At 43.5% G+C, this 14186-nt stretch overlaps 2 protein-coding genes across 6 annotated transcripts in view; both read left to right on the plus strand.

The window, feature by feature from the left end:
* Positions 1-14186, plus strand: part of LOC308107792 (unconventional myosin-XVIIIa-like) — a 124195-nt gene that overhangs the window by 38559 nt on the left and 71450 nt on the right. For all 5 annotated transcript variants that reach the window (XM_080460297.1, XM_080460300.1, XM_080460298.1 and 2 more), the window contains one exon: positions 13987-14074. In XM_080460297.1, coding sequence (XP_080316423.1) covers positions 13987-14074 — 88 coding nt within the window. The remainder of the gene's footprint in view (positions 1-13986; positions 14075-14186) is intronic.
* On the plus strand, positions 1056-12202 carry LOC308107350 (uncharacterized protein; the record flags this gene model as incomplete). Its single annotated transcript, XM_080459671.1, has 6 exons — positions 1056-1180; positions 6055-6134; positions 6610-6642; positions 7827-9008; positions 11264-11326; positions 12068-12202. Exons 2-6 carry the CDS (start codon positions 6072-6074, stop codon positions 12200-12202), a joined length of 1476 nt encoding a protein of 491 aa, XP_080315797.1. The 5' UTR covers positions 1056-1180; positions 6055-6071.

A 14186-nucleotide genomic window follows, 5' to 3' on the forward strand; every position in this document is an offset into this window, starting at 1 on the left:
TCTGTGCCATAGTTGTATTTAATGTATCAGTTTCGCAATTTTTGTGGTACTCTGAGTATTTGTGTTATTTCTGATTTATTTATTTTTTTCCTTTTTATTTCTCAGTTCAATTCTGTCCTCTGATACTGACGGTGGGTCATTTTAAAGAGAGGATTGTCTTCCAGCCTCATTGTTGATGAGCTACGTTAGACATGCGGCTTTGTGTTTATTATTGGTATATTTGTGCATGTGTTTCAGAACATTATGAGAAACAAATGGCTCACACATTGAATCGTTGAATCCATTCACCTGGTGCGTGTGTGTCTTTGTCCTAATTTGCTCCTCCCGAGGCACATTCACTTCATCCTTCTATTAATGTTTGAGGACTTCACACTATCGCTAAAGGTCAAAGCTGTGTTTGATTTAAACAGGCTCAAGTATACAGAGCGACATCAGCTTGTTGATGCTGAAAGACTGAACCAGCAGTGCTACAGTAGATTCTCAATTTCATTTCAACCACAACTCTGAAAACGTTGGCAACAAAACACACATTGCAGGATTTACACTGAATAAAATTCATCAGCGATGTTTCACTTTCAGTATAAAGATCACATTTCATGTATAAACTGCAGTTTATGTTGAAGTGTATATTTATAAAATTATATTGAAAAAGCTGTCATTTTATCATATTTACTAGTTTGAGCCATTTTACCTGCTGTGACTCATTCAGCAGTTTTATCTCTTTGCTCTGAGCGTTGGTAGTTTGGTGACGTGTTCGGATGTGATCCATGTTTCAGTTTACAGACCGTTCTCATTTCACAGCAGATTTCGGAGTCTACAACGCCCACAGAGAAACACACACATGCTCACTCAGGAGCAGCTGAGTTGACAGCAGCTGTGTGGTGGAGGGGGTCGGGGGCAGCTGGTGGGCTGGCCGGGGCTCTTTTGAGGTGGAGGTGGAGGGAGTGGACCCGTCCAACTCAGACTCCTATTTTTACCCCTGCTGGACACCGTGGTATCACCACAGCTGTCCCCACTTCTCCTGTCTGTCCAGCGTCAGGAATAGCCGGCCTATCAGAGCACCGCCGCCCTGCAGGGTCCCACCGCTCACTCAGACCTCCTCAGACTCGGCCGCTTCACGCCACTGGAGACTTGTGTTAACGGTTGTCACGCAGGAGTTGGGGGAGTGCTTCTTTTACAGGTTTGTGAGATTTTGTGAGGATCTGTTGTTTGGCGGCTTTAATCTGTTTTGTAGGATGAAGTTTGAGTAGGAAATGTGTGACGAGCATCAGGCCCGGTGGCTTCACAGCCCATGGCTCTATTTATAGGCTAGCATGAAGTGAAGGGGGGCAACCCACAGAAAGCAGCATTTCACCATGTGAGAGCTGTGTTAGATCTTTTCCTTTCCCATGGTTCTGTGAGTTTGTTTAAACTGGTCTGCTGCTGGTAAATGTGACTGGTGCTCTCAGGCCTCACTTCAACACTGTTCAGATCTTCTGTCTTATTCCTCAGACTAGATCAAGTGCCTGGTGTCTTTTTTTGACCCTGCCAATGTTAGGAACACCTTCTGAGTAAATGTTGTATTATGTTAAAGCTGTGTTGAGACTGAGTTTGTATCTGGAGTTTAAATTAGAGCATCTGCTGGAAACAGTCTTGTTTATTCTTTGAGAAAGGTTGTGTTGCAAAATCCTGCAAAGGGTTTATAGTTTCTGTACAGGACCTCAGTATGTCAGAGTCTCGACTGAAGACAGTTCTCCACTGTCTCACTTACTGACAGGACCAGATGGGCTCTCAAACAATCTGCAGGAGAATCATCTCTTTGTAGAGGCCATTTGTCTGCACACAAATTACTGGAAAACAAATAAATATTCACTGGACTCAAAGACAAACTTTTAGAAGAACCTCCTGTGTCCATCAGTCCATCCTTCCATCCTTCCTTCCATCCATCCATCCATCCATCCATCCATCCATCCATCCATCCATCCATCCATCCATCCATTCTCTTATTTTCTTCCTGGTATTTATTCATTACAGCCACTGGAGGTTGCAGTAACCTGTAATAACTGTAAATAATTGCTCTGACACAGAAACTGGGGGTGATGAAGGTGACATGAAGTTTGCTTGTTGGGCTGCAGCAGGTGTTGGGACTTGGTCTGACAGAGTCTCTGTTGAGGATCAGTTTTTCAGTGGCTCAGATTCAGCTCCGACCTCACAGTCACTGCCGTGTCCAGCAGATGACAGCAGCTGAGGCTTCAGTTAGGGTGTTGTGTGCAGGTTGGTTTTGTATACAGATGAACTGAGTTTCTGTGCTTCTATCAGCACATTATGAGCTTTGAGCTTTGAATCAGTCCCATCAAACAGAGAATCAGAGAAAATATTACCATCACTGCTCGGGTGGAACAGTATCAGGAGATTAATAACTTGTAAAATCAGCCAATTTAAAGTTCTTCATTTCTCAGAGCAAAAAATTACTACAACCTTAAAAGGTTTTCAGTTTCAATTTCAATTTATTTATTTATCAGGGACAGTGCAATATACATAGGTAAAATCCGATGTGTTGCACATAGAATATATATCTCGACACTAATTTGCAACTCGCGTCCCTGGAAGGGCTTTTCAGAGGGTAAAAGAGGAAACAACAGTACATACAACACCAAGATACATCAGACAAGCAGAAATACACAGAATACACAGAGTAAATATCTCTTTCACAATTACCTGTTATCATAAAACACATTCCCTCCCTCACTCATTCACTGGGGTAGGACACATTCCCTCCCTCTCTCCTTCCTTCCTTCCTTCATTCACTCCTTCACTACAGTAAAACACATCCCCCCCTCCCTCATTCACTCCTTCATTACAGTAAAACACATTTCCTCCCTCCGTCATTCACTCCCTCACTACAATAAAATGCATTATTTCCCTCCCACTCTCTCTCATTCACTCATACACTACAATAAAACACATTCCCGCCCTCCCTCCCCCACTACAGTAAAACACATTTCTGCCCTCCCTCCCTCCCTCCCTCCCTCCCTCCCTCACTCACTACAATAAAACACATTCCCGCCCTCGCTCCCCCACTACAGTAAAACACATTTCTGCCCTCCCTCCCTCCCTCCCTCCCTCCCTCACTACAGTAAATCACATTCCCGCCCTCCCTCCCCCACTACAGTAAAACACATTTCTGCCCTCCCTCGCTCACTACAGTAAAACACATTTCTGCCCTCCCTCCCTCCCTCCTTCACTACAGTAAAACACAGTCCCTCCCTTCCTGTAGACATAGTAGCATTTCATAAGTGGGTACATTCTTGTCTTGTTTTCAGCCAGTTTTTAACCTTTGAGGTGAATAGTTTGGGGATCTGTTATCATTTTTTGATGCACACATTTATTTCATTGTTTACAAAATATCTTAGGGACGACCTGAAATCTTTAGCATCTTTTTACAACTCAACTCAGTCTGGCTTTGACACTAATGCTATTTTGATAGCAATAATGTAACTGGCTTTACCTGCTGTATCAGTATTATTCAGCTCAGAGCCTCACTGCCCCCTGCTGGTCCGTTCTGGGTCTCGGGTTTGTAAAGGTGTGTCAACAACTTCTAAGTATAAGGTTGTTATAGTGTGTATACTGTGGTCAGTTGGCTCTATTTTATCAGATGATGTCTCCTGCTTTTCAATCACACACACATTGCTAATCCTTCACGATGGAATATCAGCATCCCCACTGCATTCTGCTTCAGCTGTGTGTACATGGACACAGATAATGTGACGCAAAGTCTGATCAGAGTAAAAGCCTTCCTGTAACCAGGTCTATCATCAGATCCTGATCTGATGGGGTCCGTTCAGAAAGAACCAGCGTTCTGTTTCTTGTCCATCCTTCCACTGAACAGAGTCCAGTCTACACTGGTTCTGATCCAGTCTGTGATGTTCTTCATGTAAACGGGACCATAAGGAAAGTTAGAGACGTTTAAAACCAAAATCTTCTTTGTATTTGACTCTTATCATTGGTCTGTGTTTTGGAGGATCTCTTCTGGCGGTTGGCCCTACTGTCAAATACTAAAATAAGGCTGTGAGTCAGGGTGCTAATTCAGGAACTCTGATAAAGCACGGTAATGGTTGTTCTGGAGTTTACTCCTCCTGCTGATGGTCATCTGAACAGGCCAAACGCCTTCAGGCAACATTTGTTTGTACAGAGCAGGTTTATTCCCTTATTCCGTACACATGAATGAAACACCTTTGGTAGTCACAACACAAACACCACTCTGTAGTGAAGTTGGCCATTTCCATTGTCCTGTGTAAATGTTTTTTCTTTTTCTTTACTAATCCTCAGGCCAAATAAAATTTTACAGCAAACAATCCCAAGGAAATCCTCATGGAAACAGATGTGACACTTAAAGTACTTTGTCAACTAAAATCTGCCTTTTAATGCTGCTGATAAATGTTAATTTTCTAATTCATTTTTACTGAAATCGTTTATTTTTACTGTGATGCTCGTTCACCCGTACTTCATATATGGAGAGAGACTGGATAACAACAAAAATGATGAGCAAGACACTGAACCCCAAATTGCCCCCAATGGATGGATTGAGCACCTTGCATGGCAGCAGCCTCCATTGGTGCGTGAATGTCTGTGTAAAGGTTGAAAAGCTCTGGATAAATAAAATCCATTTACCATATGAAATGATGACAAAATGGCAAAAATGACTAAAATGTAAAAAAAAAAAGAAGAAGAAAAGTGGCAAAAAAAATCTTGATAAAAGCAATAATGGCTAAAACTCCTTTCCTGCTTTCCAGTTGTGTGATACGTTTATGCTCTAATTTGTAGTTCTGAAGTTTCATACATACAACATAAGTTAAAGGTTTTAACATGTAGTAAAACTCTGTATTCCACTTTATGAGCTGCCGTAGCTTCATTTTCAAGGTTAAACCTGTTTTTTTCCTCTAAACAACCATTAATTGTTGAGGTTAGACCTTTGTTCTCATACTTTCATGTGCAGGAAAAGGTCACAGATAAAGAGAGTATAACTCAGACTGAAGTATTCCCTTAAACGAAAACACTACATGCACTAATGTTTACGTATTATGTATGACTTATTTTCCTGCTACCCCACCGTCCCGTAGCATATTTGTGATGCATGCTGTACAGCAGGGGTCTTCAGTTCCAGGCCTGCATGTTTCAGTTCTCTCCCAGCAGCAACACACCTGAATGCAATGTGGGCTTGTTACTGGGCTTTTCTACAAGGTTGCTGATGACATCAACATTAGACTGAATGTGGTGTGCTGAAGCTAGGAGAGCCAAAACGTGCAGGACACCGGCCCTCCAGGCCTGGAATTGAAGACCCCTGCTGTCCACAGTACAAAACCTCTGTTCCCGATGCGTCCAAGACCACCTCGGGAAGTAGTTTGAGTGAGTTTGAGTTTAAGTGCTTTGGTGCTTGTTCACACTTGTATTTCGGCCTCATCACTTGTGATCTGATCACCCAAAACAGCTTTTTATGTGAAAGCGGGCCTTGTGAGGTGTTGTGAGCTGAAGGTTACCACTTTAATTTAGGGGAAGATGCTGTTCTTCATGCAGCAAACATCTTCTTGGGAATTTCATCCATCCATCCATCCATCCATCCATCCATCCATCCATCCATCCATCCATCCATCCATCCATCCATCCATCCATCCAGCCATCCATCCAGCCATCCAGCCATCCATCCATCCATCCATCCATCCATCCATCCATCCATCCATCCATCCATCCATCCATCCATCCATCCATCCATCCATCCATCCATCCAGCCATCCAGCCATCCATCCATCCAATCCCGTCTCTCACAGGTCAAACAAAGTTATTTTAAAGTTGCAGGTTGACCAGTTCTTCTGTCGGGAAGTGTTTAGGTTAAAATGATTTGATACCACCTACTTTTTAAATCTATCTTTGTAAACACTTTTCTTTAGTTTCTACCAAACTTTTTAATGAATCTTCAATGTCTTCTGAAACACATTGTTCATCTGTGTATTCCTGACATTTCTCTTCTCTGAGCCCCACTTTAACACCATCCCTTCCTCCTCCTCCTCCTGATCTCAGATCATCGATCACCGCTCATGACAGCTGATCGGCCAACATGGCATTCTCATCTCGCTTTTCCTTCTGGGAGCAAAAGGGAAGTGGCGTTTGAACATTTGATTATTCACACTTACACTGCATGGTGTCAGTGTTGGTTGACAATGTGGATTACTCTGTGTGTGTGTGTGTGTGTGTGTGTGTGTGTGTGTGTGTGTGTGTGTGTGTGTGTGTGTGTGTGTGTGTGTGTGTGTGTGTGTGTGTGTGTGTGTGTGTGTGTGTGTGTGTGTGTGTGTGTGTGTGTGTGTGTGTGTGTGTGTGTGTGTGTGTGTGTGTGTGACTAACGTCTCTATCTGCTGTGACCTTTGCTGGACACTTAACAGAAGCACTTGTGGGTCACCGACGACCCTGAATCCCAGTTCTTTAAATACAGAGAGTGTGTGGATGTGATGATAGAAGAGTGGCACTGAGACTTCCTGCGCTGACTCAGCATGTTGTGGCGTTTGCACCATGTGTGACGAACAACAGCTTTATGTAGTTTCAAGGTTTTGATCTGCTTTCCTGTTTCAACACATTTAGATCAAAGAGGAAAACAAGCCTGACAGCCAAAGTGTAAGTACTGTCATCAAGTTTACTTTGTATTGAGATGATGTTTTTTTAACCTGTCCACACTTTTAAAAAGTTGGATGTTGTTTCAGAATGTAGTGAATGAATCTACATCACAAACAATAAAACATCAGTGCACTCAGCAGAAACAGAGCTAATGCCCCTGTTAAATACCCCCACAATGACAGATCCCCCAAAACGGAACACATTGCAACAGTAATGTAAACTGCTCTGGAGATTTTCTTTCCTTTGAAACTTCAAGGAAAATATAAAGCCCCCAAAACTGGAGCAGTGGTATTCAGGGACAGGAATCACCACAGAAAGTTTAATTTTTTTATTTATTTTTATATTTATTTATTTATTTCTTCAGTCAGAGGTCAACAAAATAAAATAAGCAAGAGCAATTTTTCATCCAATCAGTTTAATAAATGGATATATGAATATTAGTATGCACTCACTTGTGCTATCAATGTAATTTATGTATAAATCCATTTGTACCTATTGTCAAAATGAAAAACTTGCATACCTGTTTGAATAGACTCATCAGGTGAGGGAGTTAAAGCTGAGATTTAACAAAAATATACACACTGACCTGAGGCTGTGAGCTCAGCAAGTCTTTACATGATTGGAGTCATTTCATGTATATTGTAAAATATTTAGTTTTGCTGAGGGCATGTCACTATCGTACATTCAGAACGGTTTTAATTATTAGAAAACAAAAATGTAAACTTGAGTAATTGTAAACTATTTTATCAATGACAATTTTGAATGTTATTTCCTTTTGATTTTTTAATGTACACATTATTGGGCATGAGGCATATTGGCACAGTGACCATAAAACTGTAGAATTTAATATTCTACCTTGTATAAAAATTTGATTTCAAATATAATCTCTTCTATTGAGTTTAGTTATGTTTCTAAGTCCAACTGAACTATTGAGTGCCTCATTTGCTATGAAACTCTGTGATACTTTATATTCAACGGCGCTAAAAGACAAAATATACATGTTATATCAGTGATTCTAATAGATTAAGGTCAGTGTTTCCTGTTTATTTCACTTAGATGCTGGAGTACCATCAGATGTATTCAACACACCAATGTATCTGTTATTGTCAGACATTATTATTATTGACACCATTTTCATAGATCCTCTTCTCCTCACACTTGCTTTCCTACTCCTTCACGAGTAGACAGAAACTGAGGGCTTGTCCAGCCGGGCCAATTCAGTTCCAGCTTTAGACCCTGGCAGGGGGTTCTTCCAGTCTAAAAGTCCTCCACCAGTTTCCAGTGTGGAGCCAGTAGGCCGACTTCGGAGTCCCTCACCACCAAAAGCAAGGACCCCTGTCAAAGTGTCAGAGCGCTTCAAAAGCCCAGAGCCTCCGTCAAAGATGCCAGGAAGACTGAAGAGTCCTGAACCTCCACCGGCTCCAGTGAGTCCTGAACCAGTCATCAATTGCTCACAAGAGCGGAACGGCACAGTGCCTAAAAGCATCGTCAATGGTACACATAACGGTACCGTTGGCCAACCCGGACTCTGCACCAGGGTGGCTGATCCAGCTGAGGACCAAGGTCTGACACGGAAAAAAGTAGTGAAAGTGGTTCGTCGAGTTGTCAGGAAGGTCCTACCAACAGAAGGACAAACCTCTGTGCCAGTGCAAAACGCCGACAAGGCTATTGAAACAAGCAGAGTCACTAATGTAGTAGTGCCAGAACCAGCACCAGGGCCCAGAGTCCACATGAAGTCCGGATTCTCTTTCAAACATGACACCATCAAAACAGAAGACAAAGATGACGTGTCTCAAGGTCTGACGAGTCATATGGTGCGAGGCAGGACAAGAGAGCCACGTCCACGAATACGCAAAGAACGGGCAGAGCCAGCAACACTGGAGAAAAGCGATGATGGGAAAGAGGAATCAGTTCAGTTGGTTGAAGTGAAAAATGAGCTCAGAGAGGGGAAAACCACCCCAAAAGCCCAGGACATTAATCACAGAGCTACGCAAAGCACTGCAAGTGGAAAAGAATTGATATCTCCTGTTGCGTCTGTGAACCCAGCTCCTTCCAAAGCTCCTCATTCCAGACCCAAATCTTTTCCTGCGGTGACGGGATTCATCCCGGCCCCAAAGCCCACTCCGTTGGGTCCTCCACCTGGCTTCATACCTGCACCTAAACCAGCTGGGACTACGAAGCTCAGCAGCTACACTCCACCTTCTACCAGCCCAGCAGAACGAAAAGCTCCCTCCATCGCTCTTCCAGTACGTTCCATAGCCACCTCTAAACCTCCACCTGCTCCTGCTGCCATGAGCGCCCTTCCTTCCAGTCCGGTTGTAATGTCCCCCTCCTCAGGAGCCCCCCCTGCTGTCAGTCCCCCACAGGTACAGTGTCCACAGTTTAAAGTGTGGAAAGTAATGTGCATGTCACAATGCATGTTTGAGGTGAAGAGCACTGCAGTGTTTGCTTCCAGGCTCCAGGTATTGGTGGAAACCACCGATGACGATAAAGCGCAGTGGACTTTTGACCGTGTTCCTGGAGACGAGTCTGTCTGTCCATGAAACAACATTTTGATTCACTGAAGCCCAAGTTCGGCACTATTTAAAGTCAATTTAAACCCCTTCCTAAAGGGTCAGGGAGTTTACATCAGTACCTCTGCATGGAGTGTATTACAGTATGTCTGCATGGAGATTATTACAGTACTGCTACAGGGAGTTTATCACAGTACTTCTGCAGGGAGTTTATCACAGTACTTCTGCAGGGAGTTTATCACAGTACTTCTGCAGGGAGTTTATTACAGTATGGCTGCAGGACGTTTACTGCTACAGGGAGTTTATTACATTACTTCTGCGGGGAGTTTATTAAAGTACTGCCACAGGGAGTTTATTACAGTACCTCTGCAGGGAGTTTATTACAGTACCTCTGCAGGAAGTTTATTACAGTATGGCTGCAGGAAGTTTACTGCTACCGGGAGTTTATCACAGTACTTCTGCATGGAGATTATTACAGTACTGCTACAGGGAGTTTATTACAGTATGACTGCAGGAAGTTTACTGCTACCGGGAGTTTATCACAGTACTTCTGCATGGAGATTATTACAGTACTGCTACAGGGAGTTTATTACAGTATGGTTGCAGGAAGTCTACTGCTACCGGGAGTTTATCACAGTACTTCTGCAGGGAGATTATTACAGTACTGCTACAGGGAGTTTATTACAGTATGACTGCAGGAAGTCTACTGCTACCGGGAGTTTATCACAGTACTTCTGCAGGGAGTTTATTACAGTATGGCTGCAGGAAGTTTACTGCCACAGGGAGTTTATTACAGTACTTCTGCACGGAGTGTATTACTGTATGGCTGCAGGAAGTTTATTACAGTATGGCTGCAGGAAGTTTACTGCTACAGGGAGTTTATTACAGCACTGCTAAAGGGAGTTTATTAAAGTTCTGGTACAAGGAGTTTATTACAGTACTTCTGCAGGAAGTTTATTAAAGCATTGCTACAGGGAGTGTATTACAGTATGGCTGCAGGGAGTTTACTTCTGCAGGGAGTTTATTACAGTACTGCTACAGGGAGTTTACTCCAGTACTGCTGCAGTACTGCCACAGGGAGTTTACTTCAGTGTGAACTTCAGTAGTTCTCCAGTAGGTACTAATATTCCTGGTTGTGATACTGGAGGAGGAACTTGTCAAGGCAGTGTTCAGAATAATTCTTGAAGCCTTTTAATTTCTACACTTTGGGTTTTATTTTCAGGAGTTATTAGTTTGAGACTGGATGCTTGTGTACGTTTGCAGGTTTTTAAGATTTGTTAAGCTGAACCTTCTTTTCGACAGCCTGCGGGCAGAACAAACAGAGGACAATTCCTGTCTCACTGCATAATGCAGCTCATTAGTCTGTTAGCCCAGCATGTGTTCTGGCTAACAGAACGTCCAAGTAGGGCTGACTACTGCAGAGAGACGCTGAAGGAACTCTCAGAACAGGAAGCTCAGTCGTAAATGTAGTCGTGAAGGGTCAGACACTGAGTGTCTTTGGATTCATACTGAGCCTCTGCAGCACAGCACGCCCTGAGGATTAAATTCTTGGGGCCTCTGTCAGTGACTGGACTCAGAGTTCAACACTCGGTGTGTTCCAGTTGCAGTACTTTGGATTTATCATGCACAGATACAACATACAGGCAGGGACATGCTTTGGAGCAGGAGCATGTGATCGTGTATGAAACCACATAAGCCAAAGTTTGATTTGGATATAGATTAATTCCGTGAAGGTTTGGCAGCTCTGGATCAGGACTTTCACCACCGCCATTTTCAAGTCAAATTATTTGGGGGTTTGAAAGAACCAGTGAAATATTTTTAGATTTCTAATCAAAGAAAATACCACAACAAAAATGTCTGCAATGTCTTTTCATATTTTTTCCATTGCTGGTCTCTTGCATAGAAAAAGGATTAAAGAAGCATGCAGACATCTCTTTCTAACTCCTGTCATTTTCCAGCTCCTGGTCACAGACTGTATCTTTGCATGTAAACTGTATTGTTCCCTCCGACCGAACTGAGTGGAGTTTGAGGTGTGGGTGTGGCTTGTGGGCGTGGCTTTCTGTGAACCTGTAGGCTTCGAGTCAATGTGTTGTTGCTCTGACCTGTAGGAGGCGCCGCTCAGTCCCACCGAGGAGGCTCAGAGACGCCTGATGAGGATCTTCGGTGCTCCTGTAAATCTCTCGAGTGCTTAACCTGTGCTTCAACACACACACACACACACACACACACACACACACACACACACACACACACACACACACACACACACACACACACACACACACACACACACACACACACAGGTTTTGTATTTAACAGCAAACTATAGTTCATACTTAAGATTTGTGTGTTCAGTCAGAAAGTTTTTTCTTTAAATTGATATTTAATTTGTCGTTTTGACACCAGAGAAATATGTACATCCCTCACCTGTGAAGGTAGTGATGGCTCCTTTGTGCTCCACCATCACTGTACCACAAAAAGCAGCATTTCTCTGCTTCTCTAGCTTTGTCCATACTTTAGTGCTGCTCCAGTTTGACCATCTGCTCTCTCAAGTAAAGTCTCAATGTCATTTCAGCTTTTCGAAGCTAATTCAAGCTGAACCATAACAATGGACGTCTTGTAAAGAGCATTTGCTCTTTGTTTGGTTTTATTTCTCAAATCCATTTCCATTTTCCACCTTCCATCTCTAAGCAGTGTGTGTTCTCTGAGCATTGTGTGTCCTCTGAGCATTGTGTGTCCTCTGAGCAGTGTGTGTCCTCTGAGCAGTGTGTGTCCTGCATTCTGCCTTCATGCTCCTTAGTGATCATTCGATCTCCATGTTGACCTTGTCTTGTTTTCTTTCCTCTCTCCATACCTTCACTCACTGCTTTCTCTGTCTCTGTGGTTCTGTGTGGCTAAGCTTGAACTGGCAGTCAGTGTTTCCTCGTCTGGCCGCACTGCGCAGCCCCAGCAGGGACCCCAGCAGGGACTCCCCCAAGTCCCGCCGTCCTGCAGTCCTCGGGGTCTCCTGGCTGGAATTTGTACTCGTGTGGCTTGTCAGCGCGTAAGGCCCAGAACCTTCTAACTTAATCTCATGTCCCATGTGTGAACTATTGCAATGTTTTTACAGGATGTCCCACAGGCGAGCTGTAGTTTTTCTTTTCTTCATTCAGTCTGACCGGGTAGCCAGCATGCAACCATCTTTTCAGGACATGTAGCAGCAGTGGTAGATGAAATGATTCTGTCGTACTACTTCAGGAGTTCCTCACATTCTGAGCTTGGTAGGGTAAAACAACTCTAGGTTTTGGAGAGGGAGCTTCATTCAGTCCTGACTTTTAAGGTTTTTTTGAGGTCCTGGCCTCCTGACCAGTCAGCACTCTGGAACAATAATTGATCAGCACTGAAACCTGAGCTGACCTTGTGAATATTAGTGAACAGTCAGTCACATAGAATTACTCTCAGACCCCTCTTCTGTATGCATCATGTCATTAATAGGTTTTTATTTTACACATTGCTGTGCTTCGCCTGTCATTGTGTGGTTTCCTCAAATGGTCTGCAGCTGTTTCTTCTTTATTCTGTGGTGAAGCTGAACAAAGATCACTCTGTACTATAGAGAGGAGATGTTCTCTGTCAGGCTGTACGATGTATTACAAATTACCAACAACATGCACCTTTTTGCAAAGGGGGTGTGTTGATTCTGAAAACCAGACATGCAGTTCTGAGCAGGAGTGACGTGTGTGAGGAAGTCAGCAATGACAAAGAAAGATTCACCATGAATTTGACAGTTTGACATTGAATTGTGTAACACAGCTGGAGGAAACTGCAGATGGATCCAGTCTCAGCTGGTTCATTTAGAACAAGAGAAAGAGATCTGGAATTTAGAAGAACTCTCAGAGCCCGAACACATTAACTTCATCGGACTTAAGGGTTTGATTTACTGCTATTACTACAGAGAGTTGCAGGGTGCAGCCTCACTTCGGATGATGATAAACTTTAGTTTACATTACATTAGTGAACATTAAGCTCAGCAGAGCTCCTAGACGTCTCCTGTGTCTGCTGCTGGTCTCTCTCTGACAGGAGTCCAGCTGCACTTTGCTTTCATGCTGATATGTGTGTGTTTGTGGGTCTAACTTCCTGTTGCGCTCATGTATACCTGTGGCCTCTGACCTTTTCATGCTGACCACTGACCAGGACTCAGTGGACGAGGACCCTCTGGCCCTCCTGCAGGCTTCTCATGCTGCAGCAGCACAGTCCCAGGTGTGGCCTGCTTTGTGCCTGACTGGAATGACTCCACTGGCTTGTCCCACAATCACCTTCACTGTGGAGTGTTGTGCTCTGTGCCTGCAGCCTGTCGCCTTCACACTCCTCACATTTTCACTTCATTTGTTTTATTTTAATTGTTTAAAGTGAGTTTCAGTGTGTGTACCCCCCCCCCCCCCCCCCCATCCTTTCTCTACCCCCGAGGATTGTCATAGTGATGCTTTAAAGTCTCTCTCTCTCACACACCACTGTGTTAGCATGCTGAGTGGACTGCATGCTCATTATTTCAATGTTTTCTTCTCTTATGGGAATCGAACATAGTTTGACTGAAGTGTGAAGACAGTCGGATGTTCCTCTGCTGCTACTTCTCTCACTTTTATCAGCAGTTTCTTCTCTGGACTAGTTTCCACTGGTTTAAAGACGCTGTGATCACATGGCAGCAGTACAGACTGTTGGTCATTCTGACACTTGGTTAGGTTTAAACTATTTAAAAAGTATTCTGCTGTGTGAATAAAAGTGGGTGAAGTGGAGCTGAGGTGGTCCTGTGTAGCGGTCCATGATGGTGCACTGATCAGACAGTTTGTTCCTGCAGGTGAAGACGGAGGAGCAGATTGCAGCAGAGCAGGCCTGGTATGGATCAGAGAAAGTCTGGCTCGTCCACAAAGAAGGCTTCTCCTTGGGTGAGACGGTCTTGTGTTTTGTTCACAAATTTGATATTCTTCTACTTTAACTTTCAAGAAATGTAAAACAGTCAGCTTTAATAAAAACCATTCATTAAGTCTGTGAGTGCAG

This window comes from Lipophrys pholis (assembly GCF_963383615.2).
Source record: "Lipophrys pholis genome assembly, chromosome: 3".
Taxonomy (NCBI): Eukaryota; Metazoa; Chordata; class Actinopteri; order Blenniiformes; family Blenniidae; genus Lipophrys; species Lipophrys pholis.